Raw genomic sequence first — 26417 nt, 5'->3', positions numbered from 1 at the left:
TCGTTCTTTTTTAAATAAAATATCTATTTTTCTAGGTCTTTACTGGATGCCTAAAACGTTTTTAAGACATCTCTATACTCTATCAATTTTAAGCTACTTTTTCTAAAAATGTTATACAGAAATATTAATCGTTATATCATACAAACTTCAATTTTTTTAATTTTCAAAGCTTAATAAAACCCAGATCACAAAGCAGAGATATCACCAATAAAATATCAATCTAATCTTCAGGCTCTCCTTTCATAAAACTAACCCCAAAAAATAGTATTCAATAACCTAAACTCTTAAAAAAAGAAAACAGAAAGTAAAACACCGTATTTTCTTCGGTCCCCAATGAGCCAACGCTGTTGAAAACTTCAAATTTGCCGCGGCGAGTCACGCAGGAAGCCCCGTTGCACGCGTCGCTTCCCGCTGCGCAGTGGTGTATGCGCGCAGACCGATTCCAACCGCCATACTCCGCCATATTGTTTGCGGTAGTCGCGCACAAGTCGGTCGGCTCGTGTCGTGTTCCCATCTTTTCTCCTCGCGCCCGATCGGGAAAGTTTGCAAACATTTCGCGCAAAAGCAACATGAAGAAGACCAAAGACGTGTCGGACGAGGACGAATATTCCGCGGACGACCCTGAAGAGATGGAAGGAGCATCCGAAGAAGAGTGGACTCCCGAAGCCGTAGCCGAGGTGAGCCCACGCTACCCATTTCGCCCCCTGTCCCAATCGCTTTACCATTTTCCCTGCCCTTTTCTCGACTCCCCATCCCCTAATTTTCGCGCAACAAAATCATCGAAAATTCCACGCGTCGCTGCAACGTTTCTACGCCATTATTCGCGGCCCAAGATCTCTGTCAATCCTAGGCCCCCCCAAGACAGGGATTCTATGCGTTTCTCGAATGAAAATAGAATGAAATCGTCCCCCCTGTGGAATATTAGGTTTATCGATCGATGGGCTCGCGTATCTCTGTGACTCGGTATTTTTGGATATTGTCAGGAATGGATTATGTTTAATCAATCTTGCTGTGTAGATAACGAGAAGACACGAATCGGTGTGTTTGTGCGTGGCGACGTGACAAGCACGCTAGATACGTCGTAGGAGTTCGGGAGGATTGTTGTTGGCGGGTTTTGAGGCCTTGGGAGCCTCTGTTTTGTGGGTCGATCGATCCACCGAGCGAGGGGAAAATTTGTTATTAGATCGTATTTTCCGAGGAAAACAGTCGCTCAGGTAGCATCGGGGCCGCGAGCCATCGTTGCCGGCCGGTCGGTGGCGCCAGGCGCCGAGCTTTTCAAAACAGTGCATGCTAAGTTCCGTGACTATTACTTCCATGCTTCAGAAATTCCTGTAATCGCCTGGAAAATGCAGAAAATCGAATGGAACTTACAACCTTCGATTAGTCGCGAAATGAGATTATGTCGTCGTTTTCTGCCCCAAGAACTGTGTTTAAAATAAAGTATATTCACTGAAACATATAAGTTACACTTACAGAAGCTTCCAATTTCGTGCAATCCCTTGAAAATATTGATTCACCTTCGCAGCCTCTGATTTCGAACAGTTTTACTCACCCACATTATTATCAGAATTGCTCATAAAAATATTATTGGAGCTTTATCAAGTCACATACATTATTATGGCAGTGTTTTTGTGACTGTTAATCAGTTTTATGATAAATCATAAAAATAAACCCTGTTTGTAGTGGTGTTAACTTTCAGGCACATATCAACTTTAAGTATAAAATGAAATAGATAACTTTAACCTTTTCAGATATATCCATTAACGCATTCACAGCCATTAACATAATTTTACGTTCTTTCAAATTCTTTAGCCAAATATCGGTAACATAGTCCTATATCATTAGAACTATGTCTCCGCTATTCCACTAAAGAATTTGTAAGAATGTAGAACTATGTTTCTACTGATGTAGAGCTACAGTACTAGTAGCAACTATATTAATACAAGGAGTAAAATTAGTGTTCATTAATATATATTCTCCAGGGTGCAGTAAAGAAGAGGCCACAGAGGGAAGCAGCCAAGAAGCGGCAGCATTCGGAAGAGGAAGAGGACGAAGAGGAGGAGGAAGATGAAGAGGAGGATGACGAAGAAGATGAGGAATCTGATTCTGACACAGGGAAGAAGCCAAAAAGGAAAAGACGATCAAAGAAGGAAGAGGATGAAGAGGAAGAGGACTCTGATGATAATAGCTTTAATGAATCTTCTGGAGAAACGCCAAAAGATTTCACTGTTAGTTTCGTTGTTTCGCTATATTTTTATCTCTCAGACAAAATTTCTGAAACTATTTCTATTTTTGTTGCAGTCTGGGGCGTTCGTTGTTGCAAAGGCAGACATTGGTGGAAGCACGGATCCAACCTTGTGGAGGATAGATGGAAAAGCATTACTTCAAAAGTTTTTACCTTTCAAAGAAGCAGGAAAAACATTATATAAAAGCACGTCGACGGTAAGATTCATTGCATTTATTTTAATAACATAATTATTCTATTCCTCCTATTATTCTAATAAATGTGTGATTTCAGTATTCTGGGTGGTCAGTGAATAACAAAGACAAGTACTTGGCTGCACAAGTCACTTTCAAAGTGCAAAGTAGAACAGAAACCATTGTTGAACTTCATCTCGATCAGCAACAGCAGGAAGTTGTAAAGTATGCATCTTTCATTTGTCTCTCTCTACGTTCTTCATTTCATCTTAGTCATAACCCACTGTTTCTATTTTCAGGGACGACAAAGAAGACTAAGGTCGTGGTTGATCTTATTTGTTTATGTACATTTTAAGGTATGCTAAGAAAGGATACATTTACATTCACATGTACACAATAACACTATGCAGACATATGCAGACACAAAGGATACAGTTTACAAAATAATATTCTAGTGAATTCGTGTTTTAAAAAAAAAATGTAAGATTCAGTGGACCATGAATCTCAGTTCTTTGTAAAGGGTAGCTTTACGTTTAATTGATAGTTGTGCAAGATGGGTACGCATGTTTCAATGAACAATAAAGCTACCTAGAAGCCTGCGTCTTTATTCGATCTTTTCAAGCTAGAACATACATTCACGGTTTGCATTTTATAACTTCAACGAAGGTCTGAATTTATTCTGACTGTATACTATTCTTAAGGTATTATTCTGCATTTCTTCTTTATATGTAGTGGAGCCTCGAGGTTTGAACATAGTCCAGAAGAAAGATCATATTGGTAAGTGGTAAAACTATCAGTTGGTGGTTTTCGCCTGGAATCCACTAATGTAGGATTGTGGTTCATTATTAATATTATTATTACTACTATTTCTATCACTTATAGAGACGTGTCTTCGTTCGACTTTCGAGTTTCAGTGCAGGATTTTCTTTTGGTTCAAACTTCGAGATTTCACTTTAGAATTTCTTGATATTAAAACTTTGGACGCAGTCTTGATCTCAAAATTGACTTGTACCTCGAATCCCAGCAAAAAGAATATTCTTATTTCAATGCTCCATTACTTTTAGTCACCGAAAGACGGATGTTAGGATGTAGCAAAGAATCGCAGTGTCAGTTACCGTTTGTGTTCCTATCGTCGTGTAAATTCCTTGGTAAATCGTGTCGTTTTTGAATTTCTATTTAAATTTCGGGAAATATTCGTGCCCATGAATATATGTCGTGGATTTATGTTTATGAAACCAATGTGCATAAGTAATTAAATTGTACTATCATCAATCATGTTCAGTGGGTATGTCATGTTGGACCTACTTTTATGGATAAAAATTATGGTTCACATACATAAAAAAAAGAAACGAAACAGTAAAAATTGTGTTATATATTTATTCAGTATTCCTACGTTTGTACATTTCATCGTGTCATCTACAAAGCTCCTACCCTGTTTGTATAATCTATGTACATCAAGTTTTTCGGAATGTAGGCATGTGATAAGGAATATACATTCATTATAAGTTTAGAGATTTAAACGTCAAACGATATATTTAAAAAAATATATGATAAAATAATTCCGTAAGTTCTCTCTTAGAGGTTTCACAGAAAAGTTTCAGAATGTTTCAATTTGTACTCGATAGTTTTTGATTGATGGTACTTAAATATAATTTTTACAATTACATGTTATTCAATCGCATAGAGTATGTATTAAAATATAGTTACTGTTTTGCAAAGAGCTCAAGTAAAACTATGCCTTCATTTCTTGGTGAAAAGACAATTGAAGAGTATATAAATATTTGAGCACTGAAAAAAAAAACAATCAATGAGCTTATAAAAATTACAACTGTGTATAAATTGAATGATAGTTCACAGTTGATATGTTTTTTTCCTCACTCATCGAGCAAATAAATTCTAAAGACAGAAATATAAAATAGTACAAACGTGAAATGGGAAACAAAACATCGTTAATAAGAATGTTCTGTTTGTTTTCACGTTCACAAATATATTATTTATATCTTTCAAAAAATAATTTATTAAATGTACATGTACCGAGAAAGTTATACAACTTTCATTGAATTTTTCTTCCTTAAATATTTGATTGTCGATCGAAGAGAATCTTAAGCACTTTGCAGTATATGAAATTCAAAAGTTTTATGTATGTATATCATTAAGTGGAACAAAATATATGATTAAAAAATTGTTTCCATAATTAGTTTGTGCAGTTCTTAGAAATCGAGATAGATTCTATCTCTGTAGGTCGATGTTAATAGTTTATCATTAGAAATAGGCTCGATGTTCACACAAATACGATTTCATAGGTGTTCCCATTATAGATATAAATGTTCATTAAGCGTTTGCAAACAATGGTCGTGAGCGTTATTGGACTTTACAAACGTTGGTTCGGTATGTTTCCCATCACAGTCATAGTCGAAATATCGCAACATTGTTAGCGTCTCAAAGAACAATAGTGTCAATAGTACGAAAAGATAGTTTTATTGCGTGTAGGTACCAATGTTCAGTAACTATTATCCATTTCGAGATAATATGAATGATATTCATCGTTTAATACTAAAGAAAAATACAGCAAAATAAAAGATCACATGTCGAAATTGCATCATTCTGATAAATTACAAGACTAGATCCGAATTTCTTGATTACTGATAACTTGTATCACAAAGTACGTAAGATGCAAAGTAACAAAAATTATCTGCGTACGATTGGATATCAATAGAATTCAGATATTAACATAAAATTACGATGGAAGTTTCAACACGAGGCAAATAAAAAATATCTATTAAAATTAACAAGTATAACATAATAGCAATAATATTCAAACATAACGTGAGAACAATATACTTACGTTAAATATTCTGTATATTGAACATTGGTATTTTATCTGTATTTAATAATAAAATTTGAAACCATAACAAAATAGTGACATCTTTATTTATAACTAAGGGCGTCAGAAAATATTGCTGTTATAAATAAAGATGCGTTCTCGCGTATAAAACATTGGCATTGGTACTTATCACTTACTGAGGTAATTCCGCGTGCTAGCTTTTATCATTGTATATAGTGCTTTAGAAATGCATTACGGAGCACTGTCTACTAATAAGTATATGTGAAATAAAGTATCCCGTTTTTGGAAATAGACGAGCGGAACGAGTCCCAAAAATTCGACATATCTAACATGTATAGAAATGAAGTGTTTTATAATGTCAATTGCATATCATTTCTTCCTCATATTTAAACCTTTTAGTTGTCCATCTTTAAACTGTGTCTACCTATTTCGTGACGAATATACTCGTCGCGACAAAAGATATTCTTGATGAATATTCTCGTCACAACACAGAAAATTACCAATTCTTCGTGACAAATACTCTCGTCATAGTATACAAAATTGCCATTTCTTCGTGACGAGTATACTCGTGGACACACAGAAAGCAGATTAAAACCCAGGTTCCAGGCGTACCGATAACACGCTGCTCAGCATCTCCCTAATTTCTGCCATCTCTCTCCTGTTCCTCGCCACCATGTTTTCCAGATTCTTGTTTTTCTTAATAATCTTCTCCATTTTCGCCCAATACTTCGTAGTACCAGAGCAACAGCAAGTCGTACTCTTTTCGTCGTCCTTACGCGCGCGTTCCAAGGAATGATTCTTCTCGACGCAGCATTCACAATCCTGCTGGCTTTCGTTACTTAAGCTACTATCTACAGACTGAATAGATTCATCCATTTCTTTGGAAAATGCCTTCGAGCATTCTGCACCACGATTATCCTTGATATTTTCGCTTTCTTTGATATTGTGAGTGTTTTTACTTGTTTTACTAGCATTCAGATCTTTCTGAGAGCTGAATTCTTTTGATTGTATCGTGTCGGGAATACACTGTCTCGAGTCGTAATGGCTTATCGAGTCCGCGTCACTTATTCTCGTTTGTCGCTTCAGAGTTTTCCTCCTCTGTGACAGAACTGATTCGCGACTGCCATCCTCGAAAGCGTGAACGAAACTATCGCTGTGTCTTCGTCCCTGTGTTAATAGACTCTCCCCAGCTTTCACATCGCATGATCCATCGCTTGCTCTCCGAATATCAGATATGTTTTGCGATATAGACACACTCAGAGACATACCTTCGCGATCAATGGTCTCATCTGAGCTTGAATGCTCTTTTGGCGACTTGGTGTCGTCAGAAAATTCTATACTGTCGTCGAACAGTAATTGCTTTGGTACTATTTCCTCTCTTTTCTCCCCTACTTCAACAGATACCTTGTCAGCTTCCAGATTTCTAGATCCCTCAGAGTTTCCTATCATATTCGAACTTTTGTTAAGATCTTTCTCAAAGGACCTTTTTGCATCAGGCTTGATCTCGATTAAATCCCCGTCGTGGCCAAATGCAAATGACTTTTGTCCTGGAATTTCAGAGTTAACTTGTACTGCTCTTCAACTCACCGATGCAATTAGGAGTGGAATTATGTTTCTTACCGATAATCATGCGTTTATTGCGCATATCAGGACTCTTTGAGCGTGGCCTTTCCAAAAATTGTCTGTTATCTGGCGATAGGACAGAAAATGTACCATTATGCTGTTGCGGAGTGTACTGTTCGTGGGAATGATACGCTGCATATGGGTCGTGCTTATGACTTTCGTGCTCTCGTAGGCGTTGCATTATTTTCTGGACGATTTCTGAGGGTGCTACGTACGGTGAGCCTGTGGAACAGAAAGAGTTATACATTCATGATAATAAAATCAGGATATACCGAAACACAGACTTCATAAATAATGTGTAATTGATAATGCTGCTCCAAAAACACTGTCAAACTTATTACAAGCATTCAGAAATCAATTAAAATTGTTTCTACAGTAACTCAAAGGTGATACTTGTGTTTCATGCACACTATGTAATAAAAGAATTGAAACACAGGAAGCAGACAATTAAAATAAACACTGCACTTGACAAATTGAATAACATATTCCCAAATTCTTTTTACAGAAACTGATTTAAGCCTGACTCTCATGGAAGACTTACAACATTGATTGGTCCGGAATGTCTGCGATGAGGAAAAAGTCTAGACACAGACAATGTACCATCACTTCCTATAAAATTACCAACTGTGAAACTTGCTTCTGGTTTAGAGAAATTTGTGGCCTCTCTTATCCTAGCACCCTATCGTACAGTCTTTTCTAGTATCAATTATCTTGTTACCTGTTAATCCTCTGTACCCAAGAGATATAGAGTCAAAGGATTCGCTAGTTTCTTGCTGGTGTCTCACAAAATTGTTAATATCAATGCCCTTCAGCTTCGATGGGTGCAAGAATCTTTTAGGTATTCGAGACAGAGAACTGTTGTCCTGGGGACTGCCTGGACAGCCACCAAATCCTAGGCCAAGCAAGATTGCTTCTGGATCTGCCTTTCTTAGTTCTAACAAATTCTCCACGCTGCTACAGTGACTGCTATCAGACTGTAGGCTTGGATCTCGTACCAACTTGTGTGGTAATGAGCTGCAAATAAATATCTTTGTATTAACTTGCTACAAAGGTAGCAAGTTTCATCTGTGTTAAGAAAATTATACCTTGGTAGGCCAGGTGTGCTAATTGTTGGCACGTTAGGAACATTAATGGGTGCTGAGACAGTCATGCTTGGAGGTTTTGTTCCCATGGAATATGGAATGTCCTTAGGCTCTGTGGGTGTCACAGGTGTTGCAGCTTTTTCAGTCAATGCTGCTTGCCTGTCAGGCGTTATTGCTAGGCTGGACTTCATGGGTGAAGGAATCGAGTCAACCCATTGCTGCACTGGGCCAGTTCTACGTCTCATCTCCCAAAACCCGCGCAGCCAATCTGTTACCTTCACAATAGTGTCTTTGCCTATATTTGCTACAAAAATAGACAAAACTGATGAGCTTATAATGAATTAATCCTTTGCTCTATGTTCTTAAAAACATTTGCAGACATTTTACAAAAAATATTGCTTGAAAACTAGAAGAACTGAAAAACTACTTAGTAGTCAGTCAATTTAAAATACGTAAATACTAGTTTATTTACTGTCTTTACTAATATACCTGGGTCCATACTCCTCAGGCAGCTTGAACGAGGAAATACTGTCAAGATTAAACGAAAAACGGAGAACATTCACTCACACAAACGCTCATACGCATTAAGTCGCTGTTTTTATGCACGATTACGAAATTACAATTTTTCACGAAGCGAAATCGTGGAGTAAGTCGAGCTAACATTGGGAAGGCGATAAGTTGGACCTACCTTGGGCTCCAGAGAAATATTAGACCGAGGAATGCGTCTCTATTCGAGTCAGAGCGGCTTTAAACGCATGTTTAGAGAAGCATCGTTCTCTGAGCGATTCGTGTTCCGCGGAGCGATTAAGAACAGAACAGCCACTTGTTACCCACACTATGGGACAGCCCAGGGCCGTTCGATGTAGTGGCACTATTGCAAAGTGTGAAATAAATATTTTCCAATTGACATCATCCTTTTAACAATCGCGCATTGTGGCCTGGGAATGACAGAGACGGACAGATTTCGGTATCGAATCTGTGGTGTTTCTGCGAGGAGAATGAGTCCAGAATACGAAATGATATCGCGAAATACAGTATTTCCCTTAAGCAGCTAAAGATAAACGTGATTTCATTTCATATTGGCTTGTTCTTGTTGAAAGATAAGAGTACAGTGCAGCACAGCTGAAGCTTGAATAATGGTCTGTGGGAAAAGGGAAAAAAAGGACTTAAAAAGGGTTTTAATGTTGTCTGATGCTGAGTCAGCTGATCGAGGACTCGCAGTAATCGTGGGTGATCGTAAATCAAAGCAGGAGAGGTTTTCAGGGAGACGAGAGACGATTTGTGGCTATTAAACAGAATTGATAACTATAGGACATGATACTGTTTAAATAATTAGATTTCTAAGGTCTTTGAATTCACGTATGCAGAACAATACAGTGTGCAATTGAATCGAGGTCTATCAGTTGTGTCATTTTCCTCGTGGAAGTGCGATATTTCCGGCGATTTTGAATAAAAAACACGTGTTGTGATAAAGGAGAGCTAGTGATTATTTTTTTTCCTTGTGAATGTGTGGAATTCTAGATAACGTGGCATGGGTGTTAAGCTAGCACATTATTTCGTTTTTTACTCCTTACAATTCATTTATTACGTAACAGACAAAATCCTTAGAGATTAGTCATAAAGAAGCCTTATATTAACTTTACAATTACACGAAGTAGTAAGAAACTGCTTATTTATTGCAAAAACTGTGTTCTAAACGTTTAAACTGAATAAATTGCCGAGAATGGTACTGGTGGCGCCATCTAGCGGTGGAGCGTATGAACTAAAAGTAGGAGTGATTAAATTAGTTCCGAGGTTTTACCACCAGAGGCGCCACATGTGAGTTTTGTTTTCACCTGTTTTTTGAAGTTTTGTGATTTTGCGAGGCGACACTAGCGCCATCTAGCGGTGAAACACTGGAACTAATTTGGGAACTCCTACTTTTAGTATCATAGCGCCGCCGCTAGATGGCGCCACTAGGACGATTTTGTACTTATAATCTTTAAAAAACAGTTTTTTCAATAAATAAACAATTTCTTTGGCTTTCTGCTGCTGTATAGTGATCCACAGAGTCTCTGCAATGATTCTGCATCATCAAATTGCCTAGAAATCGCTTATAAATTAATAAATAATGTATTGCTCAGGGTTATATCTATTGCTTTAGTTCGGGTAGTTCACCGCTAGGCGGTGATAGTGTTTCAGTGTCCATAAATTGACCAAATTCTTTAAATCGATTTCACGCAGTAAATAAACAATTTTAACGCTTGATATTGTTGCATTGTGTGTTATAGAGGCTCTACAACAATTCTGTAGCGTTAAATTGCAGTAAAATTAACGAAAAAGTGGTTTTTTCAGTTTTTGCGTTGTTTGGTTTCACCGCTAGATGGCGCCACCTACACCTTTTGAGCTCAAAAATTGTAAATAATGTTTTTTATAATAAATAAATGATTTTCTTCATCTTCTACGGCTGAATAATGATCTTTAGAGCCTCTATAATGATTCTGCATCCTCAATTTCCGCCTAAGTTAATAAATAAACTCTATTCTATTCTGCAGTGTTTCGATATTAATACTTCAAAGCGTCAGGATAAGGAATGTTTCTCGACCATTGTTTTCCTGTTTCGCAATAATAATAAGTCTTTTTTTGTCTTTATTATCAACAAATATCTATACAGAAATCGTAATTTATTCAGTGAAGAGTAACCTTCAATTTGCATTGGTATTATTTACATGCGCAAGTGCTACGTTCATATAAAAAGCTTCACTTACGAAGCATTTACAAGTTTTGTACATGTCATCTCGCGGAAAGAAGAGTAAGAAGAACGTACTAAGGGGTCGAGCCCGTCATGTTGTTGGAAAAGAGGAAAAATATCGCCAGGAATTAGACAAATCTGACAAGGAGGACGAGGAATTAGGTTAGGTTGACACTATCAGTGGTTTAAAAAGACCGAATTATCGAATTCAATTTGCAGAGGAAGCAGAAAAATGGCCAATTCCGTTTCCTGTTGCTATGTGGGACCTCGAACACTGTGATCCCAAAAAGTGTTCTGGCAGAAAACTCATGAGACATGGCTTGGTGAAGATACTAAGGTTAGGAACCAGATTTCCTGGTTTAGTTCTCACTCCAGTCGGTCAGAAGGTTTGTTATATGATATAATATCAGGGGTATAATCTTTCAGTAGATTCTGCAAGCTAAAATATTGTTTTCAGTGTGTCAGTCCAACAGACAAAGACATCGTCCGAGACTATGGGTGTGCAGTGGTGGACTGCAGTTGGGCTCGCTTGGAGGATACTCCATTCAGTCGAATGAGGACTCCAAACCCTCGTCTTTTACCGTTTCTGGTCGCAGCTAACCCAATAAACTATGGCAAACCCTGTCAATTGAGTTGCGTGGAAGCTATAGCAGCTACTTTAATCATAACAGGCTTCCCAGAAGAAGCAAAGTTGTATTTAGGAAAGTTCTCTTGGGGCCATTCCTTCCTGGAACTGAATGGAGAATTACTGAAACAGTATTCTCTTTGCACTAACTCGGAAGAAATCATTGCTGCACAAGAGAAATTCCTTGCTGACGCGAGGCAAGAGAGAATAGACAGAATCGGTATGATTATCATTATGATTTCATAGAATATATTCCTTTGCAGTCATAGAGAAATATTGTAATTTTTATTTCTTAGCTGTTTCAGATTTCCCACCTACTGACTCGGAATCAGAATCCGAAGAGGAAGAAGAAGAAGAAGAGAAAGAGAAAGAAAAAGAAGAAGAATCGAAAGTTTCTCAAATAAATAAGCAGTTGGACGATATAAATATAAAATAGACATTGTGCCTATGTGTACATATTTCCTCAGAATTATACTGACTCTGAAGGAACTTATGTTACAGGTTCATACTTTTCCTTGTAAATAGACAATAAAATTACTGAATCATAAATCGAGACCTCGGTCTAGACTCCAATGATAGACGTTATTCGTCTTTTTCTACTGTTCTGCACAGTATCTATAACAAAATACAGTCTACGAAGACCATTCAAACTTGGCGCAATTCCAAGCAAACTCTGCCGCGCATGCTCGTCTCATTTCCAAAATGGCGGCGCCAAGCTCGCTGGCCGTCGATCGCACAGCTGATGCCACAGCGTGACGTCAGTAAAACAAAGCCATGCGCGGTCGATCGCAGCCGCGAAGCAAACCGAACGAGCCGAGCTGTCCCGCGACCAAACATTGGGCGTCCGTGGAACAGTGAGCTGCGTACCGCGGCGACTTCCTGGCCGAGGAGCGACGGTTTGCGTGCGCGGGTGCGTCAGTTCTCGCGACGACGATGCCATTCATATCGAAGGACTGGCGCAGCCCCGGCGAGGAATGGGTGAAGACGGTCGAGGGCTGGGAGAAGAAGAAGATCCTCGAGTGCGCGAACAACAAAACGCTTTCCCTCCTGCTCAGGTGAGTGCCAGCCAGCCGCCTTCACGCCAGATTCGCCTCCTTTGTTTTCAAATCGCAGCGGACGCACTGGCGTTTCCGGGTGAGCCTCACAGCTGTTACATCGATCGGAAGGTTTGTTTACAATCGAGATTCCACTCGACAGCTCGCTGGAAGCTGTCTCGGGCGACAGCGAGTCGATCTGCGATCAAATTTAGCGAAACAATTCAGGCGCCTGACTGGATTGCTGGATATCAGCAGGCTTAATCTCGCTGTACACTGGCAGGCTATTCGCGAAGTCGATTTCTAGTGCTCGTGTCGGTAGAGGTACAGTGGCGGACAAAAGAGAGCTTAGAGATAGCACGATTCTGCGAGGAAGGATAATGGGATATTTCATAATAGATAAGTATTGCCAACGTGAAGTATAATACAGTTGTATGGTACAAGAGTTGCTTTCACGTACTGTCATCTGTTTTAAAGCTCATTTTGCCTGCCACTGTAGGTTTAGAAGATGGTGAAATTTGGAATTAGTGTCTATACTCGCTATAAGCTCGCGACGCACTGAGAAACTATTACAGAAGTCGATTTCTTAGATTAGGCGCAGGGTCGTGTTTGTGTCCACAAAGGCAGGTTTAGTGTCCCCACTCGCTATAATCTCCAAGTAGAGTTCCAAGATGATTCACCAGAAGCTGCCTATATCAACAAATAATAAATTTAATCAGATACCAATATTAAGCCGAAAAAATAGAAGAAATAGTCATGACCCATGACTCACAAGCTTATACCGAGTGTTCCTTCGATGCAGGCCTGTCTCGAGTCCTGTCAATCGTCTGCTATCATTCCATTCAGTGACTGATTCAATTTCGAGGTGACTTCATCCCGAGAAGTCCTTTGAACCCCCATTCAGGGTTCAGATTTGACTTGAGAACCTTTGGGCCAGCTGTAGACTGCGATCTCTTAGCGACAAGCGACTCTGAAGAATCAGGAAAGCCGCTAGTAATGCCACAATGCAAATAAATTACGCTCGCGTTCCAGTTCCCTTTGATATACGCGTCATTCTCGATTTGCGCGTCGCGTGCGTCGCGTGTATCGATTCAGTTTCTCTGTCGACTTTTATCTGCGAAATCGTTTCTGTATTTAGAGACATATGGAACAATAAAATTAGAATACTCGTCTAAAGGTATGTCCAGGTTGAGCAACGTGAGTTGTCAAAGAGAAGTATTTTTGGGACACAAGTATTCCCTCATTAAGAGTTCACTGTACCTTGGAATCACTTGAAATTAAAGTGAACTGAACTTGGAGTCACTCACAGTAATGTAGGAAACGTGTTCTTTACTGTGAATCTATGTTTAAGATTGTAATGAGGAAATAGGTGTTTGTTATTCAGTTTGGACATAGCTTAACTCTGCTTACGAGTGTCTTCGAAGTCTCCAATCGTTTATGGCATTGCCAGTGCAGTTCCAAAAATAGACCCTCGGGCCGTTCTTCGCGAGAGCTTTCCAGTCGAGTGCGATTTCCTTCGTAGAAAGATTTTATCTTTTATGCGAGTTTCTGTGCTGTCCTGAGGGCTTGGAACCGCGATCTAAAACCTTATACAGAAGCTGAATAACAGTTACAATTTTTATTCCCCAATTATTGCTTTCAAATTTTCAAATATTCAAATTTTCAAATATTCAAATATTCAAATTTTTAAATATTCAAAATTTCAAATACTACAGTCTTCGATTCTTGGACTCTTCTGTAGTCTAAATCTTCGAATCTTGGACTCTTCCATAGGTGCCTTAGATATTTCGTTTTCCTTCAAGCAATGCAATGATCATCGTTGCGTTACATTTACCCCCTCTCTGTCTCAGCACATCCATATTTTTCCCAATAGAAAACCGTTGTGGTTCTCAATTAACCGTTGCGTGAGTTGGATCTATGTACATACCTATACAGGGTGATTCTAGTAACTAGGACAGACTATATTCTCCTCGACAATAATTAAAGTTACAAGAAAGTAGTAGAACAGATCTTTGCACTGCTCAAGAAACTATCTTTGTAAAATTCCCTCTACAATTTTCTCAGAGCTATAGCAATGCAGTTGCAAAGTGCAGTCCTATTTTTCTGTTGCAAATCAAACCCAACGTTCAATCGAATATCAATCATTTCAAGTCACCTCTGGTCCACTTTTACTACTCAACAGCGCATGACTTTCTTTTTAATCATTTTTCCTTTCATTGGAATAGAGTTATAGTCGGTCCCACTAACTAGAATCGTCCTGTACCAGCGCTGGCTTTGTGCATTTCCCCCTTTCGCCTTCACTCGTGTGGGCAGGTATGTGCACGCAGACATGCAGAGATTCTCGCGCGCGAATTAAGCACCGGCGTCGCGGGACCGTGAAAGCTCGTGCCAATGCATACACACCGCAGACAGATGGACGTCGGGGCTGCTCGGTCGCCACGCTTTCGCGCGCTTCGCGAAAGGAACGCTACCCTTTCTCTGCTGTCAATAGATGCGGCAGCTTGTGAAACGCGCGCAGACTTTACACTGAATTTTAGACATGTCGCTTCATTATGTACAAATGAGGCGCGCTTTCGTTATAAACTGTTTTCCTGGCTTTTGAGTTTTCTTTTTTATGGGGTGACGTATGCAGTTATTCTACGTGAAAACCTAAAGCTAAAAAATATCTCTCAGTTTCTAGGCTCATTGGGTTGTTAAAAAATACAGTACAGTTATCTACTTTCTATAATCTAGAGAATTTAAGTAGAGGGACTGTGTTGTAAACTCGAGAAACCTCTCTCTAAAATCCCTGGAATTACTCTTCACACGTATAAGCTCATTACTAGTTCCTCTGCCACCCAATGCAACTATCGCGGGAGATTCAAATTTAAAAGTCAATTAAAACTCTCTAGATAATCGAATAAATCTCCTTAACGAACCTGAGACCATGAATAAAAATGAAGAAAACGGTTATTCTAACCGTTACGCGACGCTTCGGTAGCTTCCATTTACGCACTCCTGTATTTCTCGCATTGCGGAGTTTCCACGCAGAATTCTATTCTGTATCCAGCGTCGCAGTTAAACAGTGCAATTTTAAGAACGGTTCGCAGGGTACGGCTCTGTAATTCCGCGTGTTAACGATACACAATTTGTCGGGAACAGCGGTTACGTGTCTGCTGGCCTTGGCTTCCGGATCGTGGTGCGCAGCTTTGCTCCCAAGATCTACGCGGACCGCATTACTAGCAAGCGAACTTTGTTGCGTACGTCAATAAACACGCTGCCCCTGATACAAAGCACACAAACATTTTCGAGGCTCTCAGAACAAAATTAATTGACCCTTAAAGGTCAGCGAGCAGCCTTCCACCATGACCTTCGATCCAATCTTTACGGATTTTCATTTTGCTTTTTTCAGACCTATTAAAAAAGAGCAAGGAAAAATTAATTTGTCTTTCTTTCTTGTAGCGTCTTGTTTCCTAAGTTTCCTCAACTAGTAATTATGATTCGAGGAAATAATTTCTAGGGTTATATTCTAGGGAATAATAGGTAATTAGTTGACGAGTAGGTGGAAAATTAGTGCTCACTGTTTAGGACAAGGCTTAGAGATCCCGAAATCGCGTAGAGCAGCGCGTGTAACCTCTTGCATCCGTGTCCTCGTGGGGAAGTAGGTCGTGACCTAGCTACCGTGACCTGCACCAATTTCGCAAATCTTCTGTATCGCGGAGTCCTGATAAATTCGATTCGATGCCGCGCTTCTTGGCGACCCTCGCTTGCAACCGAAGAATTTTCCTCTCTACTCTCTCTAAAGAAATATACTAGGTGTCCTGGAAAACCGACATCCAGATGACACAATTTTCAATATAACATACTTTTTATTTATGGAGTAAATCTCATGTAGGAGAAGATATATAAATCATTTACAAATTATATTAAGATATGTTTATGATTTTTGGAGATAGTCTTTTAGTAGAAGGTATATAAATTATTTAGAAGTTGTATTAAGATATACGCTATGATTTTAAAATACAAATTTCTGTGTTCTGAATTCTTCACCTATAATAAAAAATAAATAAAAAAGAATTTGTATGTTTACCTGTAGGTTCGTTCATTTACACGTATGACTAGGTTTACAACGCGCGTCGTAGTTACATAATATCACGGATTATTGGTGCGAGGTTTCTCTCCCCGCCTCCTGTAAGCGCGTTAGTGCAAGGTCTCTGGCAGTCGTATTCGTCGACCTTAACGCATCGTCGAGCTCGAAAACTCTGCGTTAGAAAGAAACTTTGTACAAAAAATTCAAGGCTGCTCTAAAGTCTGAGCCTGAAAATTGATAACGAAATTGTTGTACCTTCACAAATTAAAGGCTTTTAGCTTTTAAAAGTCCCGACCAATGAGATACTCGAGAACAGCTGCGAGGCGGAGCTTCCCCCACTCCCAGCGCGACCTTGGACTTGATTAATGGCTCTCCTTTCTTTTTTAGAGGCGACAAAGATGCTGTGGACAAGAAGGAAAAGGACAAAAAGAAAGGTGAGCGCTCTGCAACATAATCTTCCTCTGGGAAAGAGTCCCACCAGTCGTTTGGATTTTTTCCACTAATTTTCCCCGTGTAATTTTAGAAAACGTCGTGCAGCCGCATTGCCACATCACGCTGAAGTGCACGCGCGAGGTGAGTGACTTCCACCCCTATATTTAACCTAGCTAAGGGGAGGGACGTAGGATTTGCTCGTCTCGTGCGTTTGTCGCGTATGGATTAAGAGAAAAGAACGAGGGGAGCGAAGGAAACAAAAAAGAAGACGAGAAGGGGAGAAATAAATAAGAAAGTCGCGACAAACGCGAGACCGCTCTTTAGGCCACTATTCTTAGGCTTCAAGCGCGGGGATTAAAGAGGAAAAGATATGAGACAGAGTAATTTGACGCAGAGTTTCTTCTCGGCAGATCGCAGGCTTCAATGGGCTGAGCGACGCGCTGAAGAGGCTAGACTTCTTGTCAGCGGTGCATGATTGTCGTCGTTTCAATTATATAGTGAGACTCCTGGACCTTCTGGTCAGCCACAGAATGGGAGGCCTCAGTGGGTGCGCTCAGAGAGTCCTCTTCAACATGCTGGAAGAAGTGGCGCTGGAAGGTCAGTTAACACTCGCAGGACCATCTGTAAAAATTCTCTTTTTAGATCATAGATATTTAGTAAAAATGCTCATTCATTTTTTCATTTCTGAATAATTGACTGAGGTATACATTGTAATATTTTGAAACACCATTTTTTAATAATTTTATATTGAAGATGTTTACTAGAAAAGAGTTAGGTGACAAAATTTTCATTCCTGGGTCTAAAAAATCAGGTTCATTTTATGATACAGCGATAATTGAGTACTATTCTCGTGGCGATGTTTCCAGTGTCGTTATCCCAGCAACAAACTGGAAGGCTTCGACGTCTGATAGAGAGAGTACGTGCCTTCAGCGCTGGCTGCTGCTGGGGTGGGAGAGCCTTAGGCTCTGTAATCCTATGGGAGAAGCACAAAGCGGCTCTGGAGAGAATCCTGCAAATCGCTTCATCCATCACTATAACTCAGGTGTGAAGACCTGCAGATAAGGCTTATCTTATTAGCCAATTGGAGGGGTTCAGTGTTTGCTAGGATTCAACAGCTTTCCTAAAACCAAACACGTTAATTGGGAAATACTTGGAAAACACTTGCCTTACCATTATATTCCTTTCTTTTTTTTTATGGTAACTAGTAATCTTAAGGGAAAAATACTTTTTTCCTTTAAGCCAGTAGTAGACACTCACATTAGGAAACTGTCCATTATAATTTTAGCCTGACGAGGAGCAGCAGCCACAGTGGTCAGACCTGCCTCCCGAATGTCGTCGAGAGGTGCTCCTCCGACTGAGTGATCCCAGAGATATCGAGGCTTCTTCGGAAGCTTGCGAGCATCTCGCTGTTCTGGCTCAGGAGCAGAGAATCTGGCGTGAGCTTGCCCAGTACCACTTCACGCCTCAGCAGATAGCTACCACGAGACAGAATAACCCTGGTAAAGACTGGAAGACCATATTCACTATGGCTAGAAGGTATGCTCGCATTCTGGGGTAGCAGGAAGTTAAACTATTCAAGAGTCACAGACTATTCAGTGTACTATCTTGGAAATTAACAGAGACTTGGAGCTGTATTTGTCCAGTTTTAGAGGGTGGATCTTCTAGAAGATTCTTAGATACTCTTATTTCAATTCTATTTTCTCTCCAGTGAATCCATAAAACAGTGGTCTCTGTCTAGGTCCTTCGGATTGCGAGAAGAGTACGCAGAGATGATCCAGCTGTGCCGCAGCTGTCGTTGCCTGTTCTGGCGATCCCTGGGCCACCCCTGCATCGCGGACCAGGACCCAGCGTTCCAGGAGAAGCTGGCAGACGTCGACCAAGCTTCTCTGCACGTTCCAATCCCTCCACAAACCTTCCTCAAGTTCTTCTCGCTGTGAAGGAGCTTCGTGCGATCGATGCACTGCGAAACTAAGGAACGGAGAGCGATAGCGAGAGATTATCGCTCTCCATTGCTCGGCTGGCAGCTGGCGAAGGGAAGGGCACCTAGATAGCAAAGCGAGACATTCGAAAGGGCTATTTTTGCTCGTTTGGAAGATCCTAACCTCGTCTTCTCGACAAATGTCTTCGTTGTGAATTGCTATAGCGTATGTGTCCACATGCACGCGCTGATTGTGTCCGATCCGATATTTTCTCTGGTCGATCGTGTCCCAGAAAGTCAGGAGACTTCTCGTCCGCTCCCTCTCTCTTTGGGATCCCTGCATACATCCTGCGACCAAGCCAGATGTATACGTATATTCCCCATGTTGTTCGAGAAACTTACGACGCTAAGAGATAGACGCTTAACGTGTAACGATGTTTAGTATCGAATTTACGGCGTGTCGATCTAGTATCCTCCGAGAATTTTATCAAGCGAACGTTCATCGCGAAGATTCGAGTCTTTCTGTGCACGTTTAGGAGTCTTCGAGTCGTTGCAATATTTCGTTTTTTACTAACCTAGCTCGTACTTCAGTATTTCAATTATTTCCTGTGAAGGAAAGTTCGTTACCGCAGCGACCATCGATGGATCTAATTTTTTAAAAATCAACGAATCGATTCGAGCCATATCCGAATACCGAATTTCGATACATGGATAAGAGGGACTTTTCATTTTATTGGAGCTGAGTCCCCGTAGATTTGTAGCTCTGTCGATAGGTATGTGCGAAATGCGATTGGTGCTGATTGGAAAATGTTCGTGGGAACGTTTCCACGAACGTGTCCTCCATCTCCGTCACGACGGCGACGTTGCCTCGTCGCTACTGGCAGCTTTAACAGCGTTTCATATTTTCATTTTCATTTAGGCGACTTTAGTTGTTGGAGCGTTGCATTTACTCGCATTACTCGCGTCAGTTTTTATACGCATTCTATTCTGTCCGCATGTGTAGCGCGTGGATTATCTGCATTCTGAGGTCGTGACCTAAAGTCAGCCTTAAAACGAGGCATAAGAGAGTAGCGAGACACTGTCACTTACTTTATTCTGCTCTGTATGCCCGTTTCGGGGAACAAAAACTACCACACCGCTTGGTATTCATTTATTGTACGTGCTCGTTTAGCTGTAACGTTGTCGGATCTTGAAACGGATTTCCTGATCACGTAGAGGACCGATTAATTTGAGGCTCTGGAAATTATACTGCCAAACGAAGAAAAATTGATGCTATTGCATTCAACACGAATCGTGTTCTTATGTTTTTTATATAACTACGTGTAAATTTCGTTTGAAACGATACTAACAAGAGATTCCTTTTGATATTTGCTTTTTCTTAAGAGGGCGACGATTGCAATCACTGCGCGTACATATTACTGATCTAATTACCAATTGTATCTGCTGTAAGGGGAAACGACAGAAGCTCCATGCGTTCAAAGCTTTCAATATCAATTATATATTGCATATGAATATATTCTTCTATTGAAAGGAGAAGTTTTTGTAATCATTGAGGCCCAAAGTTGAGCACAAACACAGTGCTATTGAAAAACTTAAATGTATACATCCTATACATTATACAGAGAGACAAAAAAAGCATTTCATGATAATAGACATTATATAGAAACCCATAAATTAAAAAACATCTTCAAGAAAAAAGTCTACGCCTTGCCAAAAAACTGGTGTCGTCTAATGTTACAAATGCTTCAATTCTTTCAATTTTCAGACATTATAGAACCCAGAAATAGCAAAGAAAAAGATATGAAGATAATTTTTGGGGTCTCGTTTCCATAACAGGGACTGCATTAAAAGAAATAGAAAGTGAAATGCAACTTTGAGCCTCAAGCTGCGACCTCTCTTCTAGATCTCAGTTAAGGCATGAGGGAATGGAATAAAATAAAGAAAAATGTGTCTCCTGTCGTTTCTCCTTGCAGTCAGAGATATTGAAGGTAGACCAAACGGCATTTTGCGCGTACGTTCCTTGGTGTGAAGCGAGAATGCAATGTACGAGCGAATCGTGTACATTCAATCGCGAGATCTTAGTTGCTCGTGCATTTTGCGATTTAACGCGGCGAACCGCGTAAGCTACGGTCCCCGGATGGCCGAGGATCGACATTATTTTACTTACATACGAACTGTAGAGCAGCGTTGTGTAAAATGCTTTGAAATAAAAGATTTATTTGTGTATATGTATTAAATCTTTTAATATATATATTAAAACTTTTGATACGTTATTCGTTGCGATACTTTTAATATATATATTAAAACTAATTTAATATGTATATGTATGTACGTTCACATGTACATATTCATGTACATACAGGAAAAATCTGGCTTTTTAATTTTCCTGAAATCGAGTACTAAGAATGATAAGATTTCGCTCGAATATTCTCTTCATTTTGCATGTGTGTATAATCAGCAGTGACTTGCCTCTCATTTGCATACATGAATGCGGTTTATCTATCGCGTTTACAAGCATTTTATACGTGAATAAATTGGGAGACGATGTTAACTAGTGGTTATGCAAAATTCAGTCGCAAATTAATTCAACATTAAGTTAGGATCCTACTGCATTGCTTTGTACATACAAAATTGATTGAAGAGACTATGCTGCATTACTATATTATTCTATACCTTATAAGCTCATGACTACAGTTCTATATATTATTTTTTTATATAATCTCACCACTGTTTCTCTCGTCTATTAGAATCATTTTTCTCTTTTTCGTTCGCTGCATCGATCTCAAGAAAAAAACCAGTTATTAGCGTATAAACTGGCATCAAAAAGGCCCTCATTCTTTACAAGTGTTTATCGAATCCAGAGCTTATAGAGAGTAATAGTGCTCTACAGTTAATGGCATTTTCGTATATTTAATTGTAACATCAGTAGGCCCCTCTTAACCTCATTCACTCAATGCTCAAACTTCGTTCCAGGGCGCCATCTACGCCACAAATTCGAAAGCTGCTCTGGGCAGCAGTGCACATGCGCAGAGGAGAGATCTAGTGACGCTGTGTCCTGTCGGTGGGTGCCGCGACACTCCGCGGTCCGCGTTTGATTCATATCAGTTATTTTACAATTTAGTGGAGACCGATCGCTGAAAAATGTCGACGATACCGCACAGCAAGAAGCGCGTCTGCTACTACTACGACAGTGAGTGGGAAAATTTTGGAATCTCGTGACGAGCCGCGGTCCCGCGAAAACCGTCGTACACGCACGGGGAGATTGTCAAACTGTATTTGTGCTGTCCGCGCTTGTATCGTGTACAACACGTTTATTTCGACTCTGGACGAGAATTTTCATGCGTTTCTGTGGCAGTCGGGCCGATTTCTATTCCAGGCTCGCTAAATGGCGACGTTTTGTGCGGAATACTGACGATTCGTCGCGCTTCTAATACCTTCTTGTACGGTTTTCCGAGCGTTAAGACGAGAGATTCTCGAGTGGAGCTCCGCGCGACCGTAGTCGAATGAAGAAAGAGCGTCGGCTTTAGGCGATTATTTACTCGAATAATTACTATCTCCTAGATATTTTTCCTCGTTTTCTTCAAGTATTTTTCACAGAAATGCCTCTGATTTTATTATCTTCAAGATCATTTGCTCGATTTTTCGAAAAATATCGGAATTCATTGCGAGTCGTTTAGATTTGATACTGAACCGTCTTTGTAACGAGGCATTATGAATTATAAATACTACTTTTCTTTAAGTTGGACACTGATTTTGTGTTCTACATTGTCCAGATCTGTTTTCTTGATTTAATGTTAGAGGAAGTTTGATTTAAAAGTTGCGATTTTTCGAGGGAAACAAACTGGTTGTAGGTTATGAGTAACTATCGACGAGTCGAGTGAAATTTCGGGTTAATAGAATCATAAACTCACAGATTTGTGAAATTCTGGTAAAATTGAGACGAATTCTTCGGAATGAATGAGGTTTCTATCGTTTGTGCGTGGCGTAGTACTGTTTTTTGGAGGATTGTGCGAGAGATTCTCAAGTGTGATTCGTGTAACCGTACTATAGCTAACATTATATCTTTCGATTTTGAGTGTCTCGAGACGTTTAAAACTTTGTAGCCCACATTTTTTTCTTCTAAAGGACTTTCCTGAGATAATAAAATAAAAAAATTTGCTTTAGGTGATATTGGAAATTACTACTATGGACAAGGGCATCCCATGAAGCCACATCGCATAAGGATGACACATAATTTACTATTAAATTATGGTCTTTATAGGAAAATGGAGATATATGTAAGAATCTCTCCTTTAATAAGATTCTCCTTGGATATCAGTGCATATTTGTAAAAAAAAACATGATTTTTTCTCCTCTAGCGTCCTCACAAAGCTACTGCAGATGAGATGACAAAATTCCATAGTGATGAATATATTAGGTTTCTGAGGTCCATTAGGCCTGATAATATGTCAGAATATAACAAGCAAATGCAACGATGTAAGCTCATCTATTTAACATTTCAAACATGTATAGAAACATTAAAACAAGTATATTAAAGTTTCTTATTTTTCCTTCAGTTAATGTAGGAGAGGATTGCCCTGTTTTCGATGGTCTTTATGAATTTTGTCAATTATCAGCTGGTGGCTCTGTAGCTGCCGCTGTAAAACTGAACAAACAGGCATCAGAAATTTGTATAAATTGGGGTGGTGGCTTGCACCACGCCAAAAAGAGTGAAGCATCTGGTTTCTGTTATGTAAATGATATTGTGCTGGGGATTTTGGAGTTGCTCAAGTATCATCAGAGAGTTTTATATATTGATATTGATGTTCATCATGGAGATGGTGTTGAGGAAGCATTTTATACCACCGATAGAGTAATGACGGTTTCTTTCCACAAGTATGGCGAATATTTCCCTGGTACTGGTGATCTCCGCGATATTGGAGCAGGAAAGGTAAACTATTCATTAACAATGTGAAATAATTAGTGTATTTCACGCTAACTCTACTTTTTATTTAGGGAAAATATTATGCAGTCAACATACCATTGAGAGATGGTATGGACGACGAGAGCTATGAGTCAATATTTGTACCTATCATCTCAAAAGTAATGGAAACCTTCCAACCATCTGCAGTTGTTCTACAATGTGGTGCTGATTCCTTAACAGGTACAGCTTTATCAGTGCTCAGGCGCCATCTCCGAGAACACAAGAACGATTTTAACTTTGTGCTTGCTGTTTTTTTAGGAGATCGATTAGGTTGTTTCAATTTAACAGTAAGAGGCCACGGTAAATGCGTCGAATTTGTAAAGAAATATAATCTACCCTTCTTAATGGTTGGTGGAGGAGGATATACGATTAGAAATGTGTCTAGATGTTGGACGTACGAAACGTCAGTGGCTTTAGGCTCCGAAATTGCAAATGAGTTACCTTACAACGACTACTTCGAGTACTTTGGACCTGATTTCAAACTGCATATTAGCCCCTCGAACATGGCGAATCAAAACACTCCTGAATATCTTGAAAAAATTAAGTACGTTCCACCTCATTCAGAAAATTATTTAATCTAGCGTTAGTGCAGAAATTCTTCACGTGTTACATGAAACATTTTCAGAACCAGATTATTTGAGAACCTAAGAATGTTACCACACGCACCGGGTGTGCAAGTTCAGTCAATTCCAGAGGATGGTGCTGTTATCGAAGATTCAGAGGCCGAGGAGAAGGTGAATCCAGATGATAGATTACCACAGCGAGATATAGACAAGAGGATACAGCATGAAAATGAATATAGCGATAGTGAGGAGGAAGGAGAAGGAGGCCGAAGAGATAATAGGTCGTATAAGGTAACACTCCTTATTTTTTTTTTCATTATAAACGGCTTATCGATTCACACTTTTATTTTACTTCGCAGATATAATATTATTTCTCAATCGTAACTGTTTCTGTTTATCCTAAAGGGTTCCAGAAAACGACCTCGCATAGAAAAAGGGCAGGAAGGTATAGAGGGTGATCTCAAGAAAGAGGAAGATATAAAATCGGAGCCAAAAGGTACTTTATTTCACTTCTTTTTATATGAGTCTCTATTTAATTTGAAGCTTTCGTGAAACACTTGGTAATTTATTACAGAAAATGAAAAGGACGAAAAAGCGAACGTCACAAACGAGGAAACGAAGAAGGATGGCGGGGCGAATCCCTGATAAACGGTTGTCGTTGAATATTTAACAAATTGGAAAAAGTTCTTATTTAAATCAAGTATAGATAAGTGTAGGTAATTTAAGTCAAGGAACACACGATGTGCGCTGCCTCGAACTCGGTATACGATTCGAAATTTTCATTCTATTTTTTTTACCGTTCTTCTGGGAAGTCATTACGCACTTCTGCAACAGGAACACTGACGCATATATCGATTGAATTCGTGGCAAGCGACATTGTTATCACGTACACGTATGAGCGTGTAATTGACTTCTGATGCGCTCTGCAATTTTAATCGTTGTCTCATTGAATTTACAGACGTTTACCAATGTTCTTAAAATTGATAATTCATCGAGTGGCCGATTCTTGGGAAATTTTTGGAATAGTATCTTGAACAACCAGTCGAATTTTATGATCTGCCTGAAATCTTTATATTTGTTTACACTGAGGAAACTGAACTAGTCAGACGAGGCAGATACCTTAGCATTTTTCCTACGAATTTAGCACGATCGATCTTACGAACGCTCGTTTGATGTTTCCCTCGGGATCATAAAGTGCAGACAGCTTTTCAAGATATCCTGCTTTCAAATCATGCAGAAGTAACGTTTCTCGGACACTCGAAGTCCTTTCTCTTCTCATTCATTTACTCGCGAAGAACAATTCAGTAAATACGATTTCTAAACAGACTATAAACGCAGTTGTACAACGGGCAAGTATTATCAGTTAACAAATTTCTGTTGCTTCCTATTCTTGTACATAACTTGAGAATCAGATTTAAACGAAGTCCTATATGCAATAATACTATATGATAACAATAACGATATTCTTTTTGATATGTAAAGTATTTTATTTTATATGGGAGAAATTGAATGATCAGCGAGGAAGAAAGTATGAAGAAATTAGGGCGGTTAATGAACATATTGAATTCAAGCATAGGTGTAGAGATTTTAATCATAAATTAAGTAAATAGTAATTATAAGAGTTCAAAATTACGTGTGTGACTCGGTCGATTTATATCTGTACATTGAGGTTGCCATGTTACTCTCGTTTCAAAAAAATCCTAATGAAATAAAATGAAAATGGGCGGGTGACCACGTAATCGTCATCCTCGAGAGTAAAAATACATTATTAATTTTGTGTACATAAAATTAACGGAAAATTCTTGAGCCTCCAAAGATCCTTCAAAAGCAGATATGAAATTTGACTAGTTGCATGATGGCAGAATAACTGATCGAAGGAGAACTAACGTCGATCTATCTAGTTGTAATTAAGTACCTACCACTATTTGTAATTAATCATCCACCACGACACAAAGACAAATTCGATCTAACTATTGCGTATATCTAAGTCCGGTTTCGAGATAGATCAAGTACGATATACATTTAAATATATATATATTTATGTCCAGACATGAATAACACGAATGTTTTTAAATATTTATAATAAAAAATAAAGAAAGCTACCGCCGTGTATT

The 26417-nt window shown here is 39.3% G+C and overlaps 4 protein-coding genes and 1 long non-coding RNA gene across 7 annotated transcripts; 3 read left to right on the top strand and 2 right to left on the bottom strand.

The window, feature by feature from the left end:
• The first annotated feature begins 297 nt into the window (after positions 1-297).
• Positions 298-11879, top strand: LOC143181661 (uncharacterized). Its single transcript, XM_076382189.1, has 5 exons — positions 298-677; positions 1983-2228; positions 10921-11085; positions 11157-11544; positions 11621-11879. The coding sequence occupies exons 1-5, from the start codon at positions 426-428 to the stop codon at positions 11758-11760; spliced, it is 1191 nt and encodes a 396-aa protein (XP_076238304.1). The 5' UTR covers positions 298-425; the 3' UTR covers positions 11761-11879.
• Olf186-m (Ki-ras-induced actin-interacting protein-IP3R-interacting domain olf186-M) lies at positions 5619-8758 on the bottom strand. Its single transcript, XM_076382188.1, has 6 exons — positions 8657-8758; positions 8458-8480; positions 7972-8272; positions 7605-7900; positions 6884-7108; positions 5619-6810 (listed from the first exon to the last, which is right to left on the bottom strand). The coding sequence occupies exons 2-6, from the start codon at positions 8465-8467 to the stop codon at positions 5852-5854; spliced, it is 1791 nt and encodes a 596-aa protein (XP_076238303.1). The 5' UTR covers positions 8468-8480; positions 8657-8758; the 3' UTR covers positions 5619-5851.
• Positions 11880-12145: 266 nt separating the features above from the next.
• On the top strand, positions 12146-18807 carry LOC143181657 (F-box only protein 32). The gene is made up of 7 exons (XM_076382185.1): positions 12146-12379; positions 16815-16861; positions 16951-17000; positions 17270-17456; positions 17726-17901; positions 18145-18395; positions 18598-18807. The coding sequence occupies exons 1-7, from the start codon at positions 12258-12260 to the stop codon at positions 18794-18796; spliced, it is 1032 nt and encodes a 343-aa protein (XP_076238300.1). The 5' UTR covers positions 12146-12257; the 3' UTR covers positions 18797-18807.
• On the bottom strand, positions 12429-13427 carry LOC143181659 (uncharacterized). Its single transcript, XR_013002314.1, has 2 exons — positions 13131-13427; positions 12429-13048 (listed from the first exon to the last, which is right to left on the bottom strand). It is a non-coding gene; the product is annotated as an uncharacterized LOC143181659 (long non-coding RNA).
• A 3027-nt stretch (positions 18808-21834) lies between the features above and the next one.
• Positions 21835-26406, top strand: Hdac1 (histone deacetylase 1). Of its 3 annotated transcripts, none has more exons than XR_013002334.1 (10): positions 21835-21967; positions 22942-23054; positions 23136-23253; positions 23334-23707; positions 23773-23920; positions 23999-24284; positions 24366-24594; positions 24709-24799; positions 24878-25015; positions 25262-26406. XR_013002334.1 is itself a non-coding variant. In XM_076382376.1 (9 exons), the coding sequence occupies exons 1-9, from the start codon at positions 21919-21921 to the stop codon at positions 24946-24948; spliced, it is 1479 nt and encodes a 492-aa protein (XP_076238491.1). In that variant the 5' UTR covers positions 21835-21918; the 3' UTR covers positions 24949-26406. The 3 variants fall into 3 exon arrangements, 1 of the variants encoding a protein (XP_076238491.1); XR_013002335.1 differs by having other exon boundaries at positions 24878-25019; XM_076382376.1 differs by having other exon boundaries at positions 24878-26406.
• Positions 26407-26417: the final 11 nt, after the last annotated feature.

Source organism: Calliopsis andreniformis, chromosome 7 (genome assembly GCF_051401765.1).
Source record: "Calliopsis andreniformis isolate RMS-2024a chromosome 7, iyCalAndr_principal, whole genome shotgun sequence".
NCBI lineage: Eukaryota > Metazoa > Arthropoda > Insecta > Hymenoptera > Andrenidae > Calliopsis > Calliopsis andreniformis.
Note: the sequence above shows the minus strand (reverse complement) of the source record. Positions and strands in the feature narration are given on the sequence as shown.

Coding starts and splice junctions, on each gene's coding strand:
- LOC143181661 (XM_076382189.1), top strand. CDS start 426: ATGCGCGCAGACCGATTCCAACCGCCATACTCCGCCATATTGTTTGCG. Junction 2,229..10,920: donor AAACGCCAAAAGATTTCACT/GTTAGTTTCGTT, acceptor CAATTTGCAGAG/GAAGCAGAAAAATGGCCAAT. Junction 11,545..11,620: donor AGAGAGAATAGACAGAATCG/GTATGATTATCA, acceptor TTTATTTCTTAG/CTGTTTCAGATTTCCCACCT.
- Olf186-m (XM_076382188.1), bottom strand. Junction 7,901..7,971: donor AGCACACCTGGCCTACCAAG/GTATAATTTTCT, acceptor ATTTATTTGCAG/CTCATTACCACACAAGTTGG. Junction 7,109..7,604: donor TGGGTACAGAGGATTAACAG/GTAACAAGATAA, acceptor TCTGTTCCACAG/GCTCACCGTACGTAGCACCC.
- LOC143181657 (XM_076382185.1), top strand. CDS start 12,258: ATGCCATTCATATCGAAGGACTGGCGCAGCCCCGGCGAGGAATGGGTG. Junction 17,001..17,269: donor CGCTGAAGTGCACGCGCGAG/GTGAGTGACTTC, acceptor TCTTCTCGGCAG/ATCGCAGGCTTCAATGGGCT. Junction 17,902..18,144: donor CATCCATCACTATAACTCAG/GTGTGAAGACCT, acceptor TTATAATTTTAG/CCTGACGAGGAGCAGCAGCC.
- Hdac1 (XM_076382376.1), top strand. CDS start 21,919: ATGTCGACGATACCGCACAGCAAGAAGCGCGTCTGCTACTACTACGAC. Junction 23,708..23,772: donor GCGATATTGGAGCAGGAAAG/GTAAACTATTCA, acceptor CTTTTTATTTAG/GGAAAATATTATGCAGTCAA. Junction 23,921..23,998: donor TGGTGCTGATTCCTTAACAG/GTACAGCTTTAT, acceptor CTGTTTTTTTAG/GAGATCGATTAGGTTGTTTC.